This window comes from Monodelphis domestica, chromosome 6 (assembly GCF_027887165.1).
Source record: "Monodelphis domestica isolate mMonDom1 chromosome 6, mMonDom1.pri, whole genome shotgun sequence".
In the NCBI taxonomy this organism is placed as follows: domain Eukaryota; kingdom Metazoa; phylum Chordata; class Mammalia; order Didelphimorphia; family Didelphidae; genus Monodelphis; species Monodelphis domestica.
This window is the reverse complement of record NC_077232.1, coordinates 252,435,182-252,451,126: the sequence shown is the minus strand read 5'-3', so window position 1 is coordinate 252,451,126 and position 15,945 is coordinate 252,435,182. Positions and strand designations below refer to the sequence as shown.

General features: G+C 40.1%; 1 protein-coding gene across 12 annotated transcripts in view; it reads right to left on the bottom strand.

Moving 5' to 3' along the window:
• The window catches only part of LEF1 (lymphoid enhancer binding factor 1), a 176,618-nt gene that overhangs the window by 48,440 nt on the left and 112,233 nt on the right, over positions 1 to 15,945 (bottom strand). For all 12 annotated transcript variants that reach the window (XM_007495821.3, XM_056803101.1, XM_056803102.1 and 9 more), the window contains exon 5: positions 15,136 to 15,268. In XM_007495821.3, the coding sequence (XP_007495883.1) occupies positions 15,136 to 15,268 (133 nt within the window). The remainder of the gene's footprint in view (positions 1 to 15,135; positions 15,269 to 15,945) is intronic.

Genomic DNA, 15,945 nt, shown 5'->3' with positions numbered 1-15,945 from the left:
TCCTTTCTGCCTCTCTAGATTCTGGTTTGCACACACACACACGCACACACACACACACACACACACACACACACACACACACACAGAATGTAATCTTGAGAGATTATATTCACTTTTTCCTTTTCACTTTTGCCTTTGTGTCTACACCTGGTATATGGAAGGTGCTTAATAAATGCACAGATTGATAGAAGGTGACCCCAAAGCAATATTAAACTTTCTTAAAGACAGGAACGGATGACATTTAGAGCAATAGAAGTAATAAACTTATTATAGTCTGTTCTTGCCTGACGATAGACTTGCTAGCATTTATAATAAGGACAGCCATGCAGACTACCAGGCTTGGAGTCAAGAAGACTCATTTTCCTGAGTTCAAATCTGGCCTCAGACACAAACTAACTGTGTGATTCTGAGCAAGTCACTTAACCCTGCTTGCCTTAGTTTCCTCATTTGTAAAATGAGCTGGAGGAGGAAATGGCAAACCATTCCAGCTTCTTTGCTAAGAAAACCCCAAATAGGGTCAGAAAGAGTCAGAAACAACTGAAAAATGACTGAACAGCCACAGCATTTAAAAAGCACTTTAAGGTTTGCAAAACACTTTGTAATTAATTCATCTGGTTCTAAAAACTCTGAGGGAGGTGCTATTCTTCTCTCTATTTTACAGTTGAGGAAATGGAGGCAGACAGAGGTTGTGTGACTTGCCCAGGGTCTTGAGTGTTTAAGACAGGATTTGAATTCTTCCTGACTCCCAGGTCCAATGCTCTCTCTGTCCACCTCTTAGCCATGTTTGGGGTATTGTATTTCATTCTAATTCCACATTTTGAGAAGGAGTAGTTAACTAGACTTGATCCTGGGGAGGGTGGACATGCTGGTTGGAAGGTGAGTTGAAGGACTTGTGCATGGCACACTCAGCGTGGCAAAGAGGAGACTTAAGGGGAAACTTCATAATTGTCTACAAATATTTGAAAGGCTGTCAAGTGGAAGAAAGATTAGACTTGTTCTTCTTGGCCCCAGAGGGAAGAGATAAGAACAATGGGTGAATTTGAAGAGAGCCAGATTTTATCTTGATGCAAGGAAAGTGCCAAAGGATAAGAGCTGTCCAAAAGTGTAATGGGCTGCCCTTCACCAAAGGGGACCAGTTCTCAAGGATATTGTAGATTCATAATTTTTTTTTTAAATCATGAACCCATTTTTCAATCTGGTAAAGCCTTATCAGTCCCTTCTCAGAATAATGGCTTTAAATGCCTAAAGTAAAATAGATGGGGTTATAAAGGAAAGCCTTGTATTGCTTAGAGATGTCATTTTTTTCTCTCGTCCAACTTCATAATGTTTGAAAAAGGATTTGTGTATGTCCACCTCCAGAGAAGGAACTGACAAAGAGAAACAAGCAAGGCACAGTTTTACATATACATATATCTTTTGGTTAAATGGTGTTTCTCCAGTGCCAGAAGGGGAGGAAGGGTGGAGATACCTGGAAATTTAACAAATGAATGAATGAATTTTTAAAAAAAGAATTCCTTGTTGTAGAAGGAGGTTCCTGTTTAGCTCTTCATTGTACATCAATGGGTCTATAACTTCTTTCTTATGGCTTGACTTTTCATTGATCTAGAATGGTGATGTCAAATTCAAATAGAAATAATGGGGGCCACTAAGCCATATTTAAGGATCTCTGAAGACTGTATATCAACTTAGAAAGCCACATGTCAATATTATAGATGTTCTCTTGTATTTTATTCTTGTTAAATATTTCCCAATTGTTTTAATCTGGTTCATATAGCATCCGGAAGCCGTTTGACACATTTCATCCAGGTCACAACCCTAAATATAGATTCCTTTATCAGAGGCAGGTAGGTGGTGGGATGGGTGGCAGCCAGGTTTGAGATCTGGGAGACATGAGTTCAAATCCTGCCTTTGACACTTGCTAGCTATGTGACTTTGAGCAAATCACACAGCCTCTGTCTTTCTTAATTTTCTTAATTGTAAAATAGGGATAAGAATAGTGCCTATTTCCTAGGGTTGCAATGAGGATCAACTGAGGTAATATTTTTAAAGAGCTTAGCAGAGCACCTAGCACACAGTAGGAACTTATTTCTTTCCTTTGATCATACTGATCTAGAATTATAGGAGCTGAAAACAACTATGAAATCATGGGATTTTCAGTTATAGCTGTAGAATACAAAGGGAGTGGGGAGGATGCCAGAGTGGGGCTCAGATCAGTTTCCAGAGGAAATGGGCAGTGTAGATTGACAACTGAATCTGGTACTCAAGATGAAACATTTGGTTCTTGGTCCTGACTCATAAGCATGAGTGGCGTTGCAGCTCCTGCCTTTGAACACCAAAGGTCCTTTCAACAGTAGCCAAAATTTGAGTCTACAAAATCAGGACACAGAAGAAGAAAAATGGTAATATTTCAAAGCTTGTAGAGATCCGTGGTTGTCAATGTGGCTCCTTCCTTTGCTGACATAGGTTGAAAGCCCTTCATACTTTAATAGAGCATCTTAAGAAGTTTCTAGGGTCAAAAAGAAAAAGCATCAATAGGTGGCCAGACTTTCAGAAATAAATCTCTATGGACTTCTCTAGATTGGTCCCCAGATGACAGCTAAAGAGTTGGTGCTCCATTACCCTCACCTTTGAGAATCCAGGATCACCTTTAAGCCAAGATGAAGAGCAGGATTTTAGAATTTAGCAACAACAATGACAAATCAACACTAATTGAAAACAGGAGTATCATGGGGTTTTTTCTGAAGCGGGGCTGTCATCTAACCTATAGGGTCTAAAGTTTGTGAAATTGATGGGTCTTTTAGGTATTTTTAAGGTGGTTTTCAGTATTTCTCCACTTCTGTTCCTATTAAAAAACTCCCCTCCAAGTCTACTGCCCATCATTGCCCTTCACACACTTTCAAAAGCAGCCAGACTGATCTCTGGCTCGCTCTGTACAACATTTCCATCTCCTGTTGAACAGCCTGAACTGTCCCATGTCTGAAATGCCCTCCCTCCTTATATCTGCCCAGTAGAATCCCTGGGCCTCTTTCAAAGCTCAGCTCCAGGATTATCCTGAGGAAAGTCTTTTCTGAGCCCTCAAGTTGCTAGTGCCACCCTCGCCACCAAAATTTCTTCATAGCTATTTTGCACTTTCCTTTTGGGGGCAACATTGGTTTTCTTTCAAAAGACTATAAGATCCTTGAAGGAAGGGACTGTTTCATTTTTGTCTTTGGAACAACATGGGCCCTAGCACAGGGCTAGGGACAGAATATGAGAAAATGAATGAAAAAGAATTTGTTAAGTGCCTACTATGTGCAAAGCATGATACTAAGCACTAGAGAAATGAGAAGCTCACGTTTTTTTCTTTCTTCAAACTATCCCCTTCTGTCTCAGGATAAATACTAAGGATTAGCTCCAAGGCAGAATAGCAGTAAGGCTGAGGCAGTGGCTTGCCCAGGGTTGCCCAGCTAGGAAGTGTCAGGGTTCAAATGTGAACCCAGGACCTCCCATCTCTAAGCCTGGCTCTCTATCCACTGATCCACCTAGCTGCCCCAACCATTGACAATCTTATTCTTTAAGAGAAGTTCTTAACCCTTTTTTTCTTTAGTGTCATAGTCCTTATAGGCAGCCTGAAGACTTCATATAATGTTTATAAATGAATAAAATAAAACATATACGATTACAAAGGAAACCAATTATAGAGATACATAGTTATCAAAAATAATTAAAAACCAAATTCACAGACTCCACGTTAAGAATCATTCTTCTAGAGGATATTCTAGGATATCTGTGCCTAAACTAGAAAAATGTGCAAACTGCTGTGTCAGATACAGTCAATTTAAAATCTTCTTGAAAAGCTTCCAGGGTTAAAGATCCATATATTTACAATATCAAGTTTGTAACACTACTCTAACCATCACAACTAAGAAGTGCCTGATAAGGAAAGGGTATTCCAGGGAGCAGCTAGGTGGTACAATGGATAGAGGGCCAATCCTGGAGTCAGGAAGACTCCTATTTGGAAGGTCAATCTGGACTCATACACTAGCTATGTGGCCCTGGGTAAGTCACTAAATCCTCTTTCCTCTCTTCATCTGTAAAATGAACTGGAGAAGGAAATGACAAACCATTCCAATATCTCTGCCAAGAAAACCCCAAATGCAGTAATGAAGAGCTGGACACAACTGAGAAATGACTCAATAACAACAACATTCCAATGAGAGACAAATGGCATAGGCAAGGGGTAGGGTGGGAGAAGATACATTGAATTGAGTCAGGAGACTTATCCATGGCACTAACAAGCATAAAGGCACTACATAAACTTATCTCTGAGGATCCTTGCAGATTATTGTTCTGTAATTCTAAGAATAGCTTGTACCATCAACTGAATAAGCCTTTGCTCAATTCTAGATTTTTTTTTGTGTGGGATTAACCAAAGGTTTCCAACAAGGAGAACTAAGTGAAGGCTTTAGTACTCATTTTAGAGCAAGGGAAGCTATTCTCTTCAGAAAAAGAGCTGGAGGTCCTAGGGACTATGGCAATAACAAAATGGACCTCATCATCTTTCCCCCTTAAATGAATTGTGCCTCTCCGTTCAGCCATCCAGGACTGAAACTTGAGTCATCATTCTCACTCAAACTCCTTCCTCCCAGTGTGATCCAGTATAAGTCTTTAATTAACACCCTTTGGCTTCAGTTCTCTCCTCTGTAAAATGAGGGTCTTGGACTAGAGAGCCTTTAAGTTCTCTTCCAGCTCTACAACTTCCCCTCCTCTAACTCCTAACATCTCTTGAACCAATCCCGCTTCTCACTTCTGTTTACAGCCTCCTAATGATTCTTTCTGCCTCCAGTCTTCCCTCTCTGCAATCTCTTCTTCATTCATCGATCATAATAATATTCCTAATACATAGTTATGCCCAATTCATTTCCCAGCCCAAAAATCTTCAATGGTTTCCTGTTGCCCAAAGGTTAAAATATAATCTCCTTCATCCGGCATTTAAAATCTTCCAAAATTTAGCTCTGGTTTACCTTTACATTTTTTCACATTATTTTCCTTCACATACTCTACAATCTGGACAAACTGGATATTCCCCAACCTTGTTCTGAACTTTCCCAGCTCTTTGAATTTGTATGGGTTACCGACCATACCTATAGCTAGCTAAATGGTGTAGTAGATAGAGCACAAGGTTAGGAGGATCTGAGTTCAAATATTGTCCCAGACACTTACTAGATGTGTGACCCTGGAAAAGTTGCTTAACCCTCTTTGCCTCAGTTTCCTCATCTGTGAAAGGAATCGGAGAAAGGAATGGCAAACAGTTTCCATGTCTCTCCCAAGAAAATCCCAATTGGGGTCACAAAGAGTTGAATACAACTGAACAATAAACCTGCCATATCTAGAGGGTGCCCTCTTTTGAGTTTCTTCTGTAGGAGACATTCTCTTCCTTCAAGCTCCACCCCTTTCATAGGGCCCAATGTGTTCTCTCCCTCATTAAAGGTTTCCATCATACCTTTCCTTATGCATTACATTCATCTGTGCACAGCTGGAATCACATATGTTGCAGGTTACACAAGGAGAAGGATAGACAAGGAGCATGGTGTTTTCATTTTGCAATCGCACAGAACTTTGTACATCGTAGCTACTAAATAGACTGTCTATCCCCAATAGCTATTAGCCTATGGCTTTCCTCCCCTTCTCAGCTGAACTCCTTGAAAAAAGTCCATCTTCAGTAGGTATCTCCACTTCCTCTCCACTTCCAAACTCTGTAATCTGGCTTCCAAACTCATCATTCATATGAGACACCCATCTCCAAGATGATCAGTTATCTCTTGATTTCCAAACTTCTTGCCTCTCCTGTCTTCTCATTCTTTACTCCCTGTATTCAGTGATCCAAATGCCTCTTTGTTATTTGCCATACAAGACACTCTGTCTCTTGACTTTGGGCATTTTCCCAGGTTCTCCCATGTTCCTAGAAAGCCTTCCCTTCTTACCTCTGCCTCCGGGCTTCCCTCAAATCTCACCTAAAACCCTACGTTCAGCAAGAAGCCTTCCCCAGGTCCTTTAAGTGCTAGTGGCTTCCCTCTGAGGCTATTTCCAATTTCTCCTTCTATAATTTGATTGTACACAGATGTTTGCTGTCTTCTCCATCAGGCTGTGAGTTCCTTTAGGGTAAGGACTGTCTTTTGCCTTTCTTTGTATCCCCAGCACATAGGAGGTGTTTAATAAATGTTTGGTAACTTGACTTGAAACCTAACAGTCTTTTCTTAAGGGTATTAGTTCTTTCTTGAACTCCTTTTCCTCTTGGATATTTTCTTCTCTCTAGGTTTTCCTGACATTGTTCTCTCTTGCTTCCCTTTCTACCACCTCTTCAATCCCTTTTTTCTGGACCTTTATCCATGTCATGCCCATTAATTGTGGGTGTCCCCCATACATTTCTTTCCTGGGTCCCTTTCTCTTTCCCTTCTATGCTATCTCACTTGGTGATAGCAAATCTCACAGGTTCAATGACCATCTCCATGCAAATGATTCACAAATCTCCATATTGGTCCCTAATATTTCTCCTGGACACCAGTTTTATATGACCAGCTAGCTGTCTTTTGAACATCTTGAACTGGGTGCCTCCGAGTCACCTCAAACTCAAAATCTCCAAATCAAAACTTGTTAGCTTTTCTTCAAAATCCTATCTCTTTCCAATTCCCCTTTTACTTTTACCATCCTCTCAGTCACCTAGAATCCAGAACATTTGGGGCATCCTCAACTCTCTGACTTCACTCACATTTCTAATCTGTTGCTAATATGGTCATTTCTACTTTACCAACATCCCTCACATAGATTCTTTCTTCTCTTCTCTTCCATGGTCACCACCCTAGCACAATAAAAACATATTAATTCTTCCCTGGATGATTGCATTAGTTTCCTAATTTGTCTCATCTGCATCAAGTCTTGCCCCACTCCAATCTATTTTCTACTAAATTGTAAAAGTAATTTTTACTACACCCTTCCTCAATAAACTCCAGTGGCTCCCTATTACTCCAGGATTAAATATAAAACCCAGTCCTCTATTTGGCATTTAAAGCTTTTCACAACCTGGACCCTTCCCATGTTCCTAGTATTACTCCCCTCCTCAATCTTGTGATAGTCTTGCTATTCCTCAAATGTGACACTCCATCTCTCATCTCCATGCCTCTGCATCCATATGGTCCCAATGCCTAGAATGTTCTCCTTCCTCACTTTCTGCCTTTCTTGGTTTCCCTTAAGACTTAGGATCAAATTCCACAACTGCCTCAGAAGCCTCTTCTGGGGCTCCCTAATTGTCATCTCCTCTATTGAAATTTGAGCTCCTTAAATGTCAGGAATGTTTTTGCCATTCTTTATAAACCCACTTCTTGGCAAACCCTTCACAGATTCTTGTTGACCAACAGTCTCAAGAATATGGTTGCCAGTATCACCAAAAGGCTGCATCAACCAGGGGCTAACATACCACTCAGGCATCCGGGTGGTACAGTGGATAGAGGACCAGGTGTGGAGGCAGGAAGACTTGAGTTCAAATCCAGACTAAGACACCTACTAGCTAGGTGATCCTGGGCAAGTCACTTAACCCAGTTGACTCAGTTTCCTTATATGTAAAGGAACAGGAGAAGGAAACAACAAAGCACTCCAGTATCTTTGCCATGAAAACTCCAAATGGGATCTGAGAAGAATTGGTCACAACTGAATAACAACAATTCAGACTGGAGTTGTTGGGGAGGGCAGTCTGAGTGAGTAAAAGTCTAGAATTCTGGTCTACCTTTAATGACATTAGCTGACATCTCTTTATTACTGTAAGCCCTACAAAGCATTTTACCTACAAATTATAAGTATCTCCACAACAACCCCATGAGATTAGCAACCCCAGGTACCAGGAAGCCCATTCTGCTCATAAGAATGCAAGTTCAAAGCTGGATGTGTTGGTTGGTGTAAACTAAGTTTGAGTGTTTTATTCTATAGGCAGAAGGAAACCACTGAGGATTTGTGAGCAAGGACTATTCAGAGCTAAGCATTAGAAATATTATTGGGGCAGCTGGGTGGAGGATGCAATTAGAGAGGAGGGAGAGAGTCTTTGGCCCGGTTCCTGATACAGAGTAGAGGCTTAATAAATACTTGCTGATTGACTGAAGAGAGTCAGAGAGAAGAGGAAGGAAGGAAGCTATTATAATAGTTTGAATGAGAAGTTTGATAAAGGTCTGAACTAGGCTGGTGAAATATATTACGGAGGTAGAAAGGGAAGAGTTGAGGATGACCTTAAGGTTCATTTTGTTTTCCTGTGAAAATTTAAACTCCCAGGGCAGGCACTTACTCAGCATTCATTTTTTAAGGACCTACTATGTGCCATGCACTGTGCTAGGTGCTAGAGACGAAAATACAGAGAATGAAGAATCCCTTCTTGCAAGAAACTTATATTCTCAAATTGTCTGATTGATCAGCTAATTTGAACAGCTAATGCTTTCTTCAAAAAGAATGCAGAAATAAACTTTAGTACAAGAAATCTTTGGAAATGTAGTCTTTAAATTAATACAAGAAAATAGAATTATTTTTAATGTTAAAAGGTGTCCTCATACCCAAAAGGTTGGGAATCATTGCCCTAGACAAGAGTTCTAGTTATTCCCTCCTGAACTCTGCAATCTGCCCACCAAACATGTGACGGCTATTCTTTTATTCCTTTTTTAAGGGGAACACAGCCCAAGAAAGGTTCAATAACTTGTTGGTAATAATAAGGGGTGTCGTAGCTATTCCAGAATAAAATCTAGGTGGCTTTTTAAATTCTGCATTCTACCCTCCAGAGGGAATCATTACAAGAAGTCCTTGAATTCATGTATACACAAAGCACTATTCACTTTGATCTTTCATTTCAACTACTATCATGGGAAGGAGGAAATGGAATGACTTAAAAAATTGTTTTAAGGAGTGACCTCGTACTCCAAAGGTGAGGAATCACTGCACTAGAGAAGAGTTTAAGTATGGTCCAGAGACCTGAAGGTGTGCATGGGAGATCCACATTATTTTCAAAATACTACTAAGATGTTTTCATTTCTATTATGGTAACTATGTAAAGGTTTAGTTAGAGGACTATCTTTCATTCTTTTGGGGTACACCCTGTGCTAATTGGCACAATCTCCAGCACATAGTAGGCACTTAATAAATGTTTATTGTTCTATTGATTATAACCCCATATAAAAAAAAGCTCTTTGGGGAATAGTCTTCAATAATTTTTAAGAGTGCAAAGGGGTCTTGAGACTCAAAAGTTTGAGAACTGTTGACTGCAGTCATTGAAGGCTGGATTCATACCATTAGATTTGATTTTTACCCATGTGGATTCTCCGAGTGGGATGAATTTCAGTTCAGTAAATGAGCCATTTTCTTAGGGTTTAGGTATATTTATTTCTAACAGAGTCTCTTTGCCCCCAATACCCATTACTCTGAACATATTACCCCCACAGATGAATAGATATTTTAAGGGTCAAAGTTGATAATAACCAGATGAAGGGAATCAAAAGAAATCTTTCTGAAATTGAGGGTGGTTTCATTAAAAAAAAATTCAAAGGAGTAAAATGAATCAAACTCAAAGCTTCAAGTTGGATTCAAAGATTTGGAAGGGGCCAGCCTAGGGCCATTTTCACTGCCCCTTCTCAGAATCCATGATTTTGTCTCTATCAATAAAGTCAGTTGTGTGTTAATGAAATAGTTGCTAGAGGATAAAAAAGAGAATGTTTCCTTTGTAATTGCATTCTCAGGTCAAAAGTGATCAATTCCTTTTTCTTAAAAGACATTTTACAAACACAGAATCAAAACATAAAGCTAAAATCATGCCCTCAAATTTAAAATAATTTGGCAATGAATGATGCCTCCCCCCCCCCGCAAGCAAGACTAGGTAACCAATCAGAATTCAAGGATGATAGTGATTGATGAAAATAATCACCAGCAAAACACTTCACCTATGTCATCTCAATTGATTCTCAGATCAGCCCTGGGAAATAGGTGCTGCTATTATCCCCATTTTATGGATGAGGAAAACAGCCAAAATGAATTTGAAGCTGAAATTGAGTGCCTCCTTTGATACTGATACAACTGTTTAGCTGTTAATTTAGATGTTTCATTTAACAACTAATTACTATTTAGTTTAAAAACTTTGGGCCAGACTTGTGGTTTCATTGGTTTAGAAAACTCCTAGTATGGAAACTTCCTCTGCTGATGCAATTCAGTTACTATTCTACCATGTATATGCTTAGAGAGTTGCCTGAGAGACTGAACCAATAACTAACTTGTTCTGGGTTCTTCTTGACTCTGAGGCTGCTATTTCCCCGTTGAGAAGTCACCTTAATCCACAACAAAACAAAAGAAGGACCCAATTCTAAGTCGGTTTAATATGATTAACCTCATTGGGTGAAGAAAGTGATTTACGCAAGGTGAGCAGGGGACGTGTATATAGCCTGTGCTCAATATACTTTGCATCCCATTCTCAGATTACAGTTTTCTGGGGCATTATTAGTTTCCACCAGTCTCAGTCTGGTTAAAGTGAGAAAGATGTCAAAGCCTTTCCAGTTGGTTTGTGATCACTGATTCTGCTGGGAGGATAGTAAAAACCCAGATAACTTAAAGAAACTAATAATTCAAAATCTTAACTTTAGACATTATCTTCAACCTTTCTTTTTTTTTTTCTATTAAACTTCAGAAAAGATAGGATTCTCATACCACGACACTATATTATACCCCATTGGGGCTTGAAGGTCACCCTGGGTTCCTAGAGGGTAAGCCAGGAGAGTACAAACTCTGGGAGAGTCTTCCCAGCTAGAAAGGCTCTGAGGACACATTTAGCAATGAATGGACATTTCGGTTATTTATTTATGCACACAAATGTTGCTATATAGACTGAAAGCTCCCTGAGGGCAGGGATAGTTTCATTTTTGTCTTCCTACCTCTTGGTGCTTAGCATGAGTGTTTGGGACATAATGCTTGTCGATTCTTTAATTGTTTTTAGAGGACCAGCCTAGTGAAATTCAGGAAGACTCATCACCAACTTGGTTTTGAGGAAGGCTGTGGTGGGAGCGGTGGGGTAGTTTTTACAGCCACAGAAACTTTCCAAGATTGCCAATCAATCTGTAGATGGGTTAATTTGTGGAAGGGGGTAACCACACTGATAAAACCACAGATTCTCGTAGTCCTGAATTCAGTATTTTAAAGTGATGATGATGTTCAGTCATTTTCAATCATGTCCAAATCTCTGTGACCCCATTGGGGGTTTTCTTGGCAAAAGACACTGGAGTGGTTTGCCATTTCCTTTTCCAGTTCATTTTACAGATGAGGAAACTGAGGCCAACCACTACTGATTTCCTCAGGAATATACATCTAATAAGTGTTTGAGGCCAGATTTGAACTCAGGAAAACAAGTTTTCCTGACTCCAGACCCAGCATTCTATCTACTTCATGACCTACCTAAAGTAAGAGCTGGAAATGAGTAGCCAAACCCACTGGTTGAAACCTTCCTCCCTTTTCTGTGGCATTTATCTTATCTTGATAGGGAGGTTACTAGAAAATAATACAAAGGAGAGTGATTGACTACAGACAGACTTCCAAGCAGAGAGCCATGAAGAATCTGGGTATAGTTTCAGCCATTTGTCATATATGGAATATAGGGGATAGACACATAGTTCAGTTAGGGGACTGAAGCCATGAGAGCCTTTCCAGCTTGGGGATTTGGTGACTCCAGGTTTCTCTGTAAGAGGGAGCCAATCTTGGATGAAGAGGTCACCACAATCCTACCCTTTCAATGGAAGGGGCCAGCTAGTCGTTGTCCTGGGTTTATACTGAAAGAAGGTATATATATTCACTAGAATGCTACCCGGGGCCAGGGGTCGGGGGGAGAGTGGGCTGTAGTTTGTGCCCACGTTTTCTCTCTACACAATTAACTGGTCTATAGGGAAGATGAAACCAGCAACACTGGCCTCATTAGCACCACGTTCTAGCCAACTGAGCTAACCAACATGCTAATTAGCAAAGAAATCCCCAAAAGGCAGGCAGCTGGAGAAAGGAGGAGCAGAAGCAAAAGACCTAAATAATAAGCCCTTGAATAATTCAGTGTTGTCTGTACAGACCATGCTACCACATTGGAAGCTCCATTTCATATGGGTGGGAATCAGGGCTCTAAAAAGGGAATTAGATAAACCCAGAATCATGCCATTAGAGTCATTATTATTATCTATAATGTTAACAATATGCATTTAAAGGTTTTATAATAGTGATAATTAGCAATAATGTTCCTATGATTATTGATAGTGACATGGGTAATAATAACTCCCCATCTTTATAAAGGCTTTCAATGATCATTAATAATGATCCGAAAAGAAGACGAGACGGGAAAGTAATAGGCTAAACAAAATGTTTTCTCTTCTTGGTATAGATACAGGAATTCATTGGTATAGAGTACTCTCAGGAAGGACACTCCTTCTACCAATGCAGGGTCTTAAGGCAAGGATTCTTAACCCAAAGTCTATGTACATGTGTTTTAAATTTTAAATAGTTTGAAAACTGCATTGCAATGAAATTGGCTTTCTTTGTAATCCTATGTTTTTTTATGCATTTAAGAAACACTTTTCAGGGCAGCCAGGAATGAAAATCAAGCCTAGAGATGGGAGGTCCTGGGTTCCAATTTGGCATCAGGCACTTCCAAACTGTGTGACTGGGGTAAGTCACTTAAGCCCCATTGCCTAGCCCTTACTGTTCTTCTACTTTGGAACCCATATACAGTTTTGATTCTAAGACAGACGGTAAGGGTTTAAAAAAATAAACATTTTTCTGAAAAGGAGTCCATAGGCTTCCCAGACTTCCAAAGGGTTCTATGATCCAAAAAAGTTTAGGATCCTTGTCTTAGAGAGTTGCCTTAGGTATTGAGAAATAAAATGATTTGCACAGGGTTTCACAGCCTGTTTGAACCAGAGCCTTGAAACCAGGTCTTCTTGTCTATAAAGTCTGCTTTTTATCTACTATGCCAACTGCCTCTCAGATCCAGGATTATTTAATAATAATAATAATAATAATAATAATAATATTAACATCTAGCATTTATACAGTACTTCAAGTTTCACAAAGTATATTATACACATTATCTCATCTGATCCTCACAAAAACCCTGTAATACAGGCACTATTATCGCTCTTATTTGACAGGTGAAGAAACTGAGGCAAACAGAAGCTAAAAGACTTGCCCAGTGCCCTACAGCTATTAAGTGTCTGAGGCAGAATTTGAAGCCAGGACCAGGATAATGGATTCAACTATCCACCTAGCTGCCTCTAACAATACTCACTTTACAGAGTACTGAAGTAGCAATAAAAGATGGGAACAGTGCAAACATGAATAACACAGGTAGCCACTAGTCACAAACTCGTTTTCTTGAAGGTGTTCATGAGAGCCTATCACCACCAACAGAAAAAACGAAAAGGACTATGGGTGATGAACCAAACCAAGGAGATCACTATAACCCTGTCATCCATCACAGCCACTGAAAATAGGAGCTCAAATTTCCTTTTAAGCAGTGCACAGAATCATAAAATTTTAGAATGGAAAGGATTTATTCCCACCTCCCCATTTTATAAATGAGTGGGCTGAGGATTAGAAAAGTTGAATGACTTGTCCAAGATCACACAGTTAATGAGAGGTAGATTCAATACTGGAATCTCCTGGAAGTACAGAGCTCTTACCACTGTCCCACACCATCACGGAGGAATCTCATCAGATTTCCTATGTTTTACATTTTAATTAAAAACAAATTTTAAAGGATAAGAAAGGCTGTTAATTAAAAATAGCCCAGAGTTACTAATAGAGGGGGTGAAGGAAAATCTAAATGCTGAGATTCCATTTTTGGAATGGCACACATCCATTGCATCATGTTTCCATCCACTCCTGGAAGAGTGGGTCTTAGATGGTTAAGAAAGGAAGATTTGAGGAAGAGTAAAACCTAAAGAGTAAAAACCTTGGCAGTGTTGACTTTTCTTATTTCTGAAAGAATTTTTGCACGGGCACATCCTTGTTTAGAGTGCAGAAGGGCTTGGAGAGAAGGAAATCATTTAATCTTTCAGGAAACTCGAGACTTAAAAAATAAACCAGTTCTCAGTGGTAAACAACTCCTGGTTTAGGTAACCAAAGGAACAGAGCTGATGTCCACTATTTGCTCTAATCAAAAAGCCATCATTTTCACTTCATTCATCTATGCTGGCTAGTTTGCTGGCATAAGGTAGGCATCAATTCATGAGATGTTTGGGACAGAGTTCAATTACCCTTTGCAGCTTTAGACAAATCTCATTTGGATCATTGGTCTAGTCTTGGAAAAAGACCTCAGAAGCTTATCCAGTTTTATTTTACATATGTGGAAACTGAGGGCCAGGGAGGATAAGTGACCTGCCTAAAGATCACAGAGTGAACTGAGGGTGGAGATTTGAACCCAAGTCCTCTGAATTCCATAGCCATTCATGATGTATTCAACAGGTTACAATTCAATTCTAGTAAAGAAAAAGCATTTAAAGCCATAGAATCCTTAGAACTTAATGTGTACATTATTAAATGATTGTTCAATTCTATTTGAAAATATTTCATTTATCAAAGGAAGGAAAAGTATTTATAAGTTGAGAAAAATCAAATTAGGGTTAAAAACTCTCTTGTGATTCTTGTTTCTCTCTAGACCCTGCCTATGTGTGCTGAGATATACAAATACAACAGAGGGCGCTAAGCATTAAATCTGGGGTAGGCATTTCTTAACCTGTGGTTTATGTTTAAGGAAGTAAGAGGTGCTAAAAGCGTTCAACCTCTGCTTTCCTTCTCTTTCTCCTCTGAAAAATAAAAAATAAGAACAGCAACCCAAAGTCGTTGTGGTTCTCCTCCCTCTCTTTTAAACAGGAAATCAATTAAGTGGCCCTGGCCCAAGGGAAGCATCTGTTATCTGGGCATCACTTTGGGATGCAGCAACATCATTGGCAAGAAAACCCAGCCACAGGTACCGGAGATGCCCTGGCAACGGCGCCTAGTACACCCTGGGGAGCTCGCAGCCTCGTGGAAGGGAACTTGGAAAGCAGCCGGGGACGCTGTGCTCCGTGCTCCACTTGGTGGGAACGGGATTGGGAAGGAGGTCGCTCTCACCTTGTTTGGAGTTGACGTCTGATGGGATGTGGGAAGGATGCGATCCTGGTGAAAAGTGCTCGTCGCTGTAAGTGATGAGTGGGGTGAGAGGGTGGACTGCGTGGGATGGCTGCACCACGGGCACTTTATTGGACTGCAAAGTAACAACAGTAACAACCGTTAATATTCCTGCTCTCCTTCCCTCCCCTCTCCTAGCCGCTCGGGCTTGATGTTCTAACAGCCACTCACCCCGTCTCCTGCCCTGGCAGCTGAGATCCCCTGCGTGGGCTTTAACCCCTGGCACTGCCTCCCACCTTTGTTCAAAAGAGCCACTAAACCGTGGCCTCCCGGGACCAGACAATAGAAGCCACCTCTTTCCAGAGCCCAGGGCCATTTTTAAGTCGGACTAAGTATGTCAAGTCTACTATTGTTTTCCTGGCTCCTATTTCACATATTCTAAAGGTATGCCCGAATTCTTCATTTGCATCCTTGAAGTCCTTAAATTAAAGGTGAAACGGTAGTGGTTGAACGTATGATAAAAAACATCAAAACTTTACATTAATATGAATAAAATTATAATAACATTAATTCATTATTAATTAATGATATTATAGTAATCAAATTGTAATTGCTAAAATATACTAAAATGAGAATAATTAATTTTTTAAACCCCTACCTTCTGTCTTATAAGACAGAAGAGTGGTAAGGGCTAGACAATGGAATCAAGTGACTTGCTCAGGGTCACACAGCTAGGAAGAGTCTGAGGACAGATTTGAACCTAGGACCTCCCATCTCTAAGCACTGAGCTACCCAGCTGGCCCTGAAAAATAA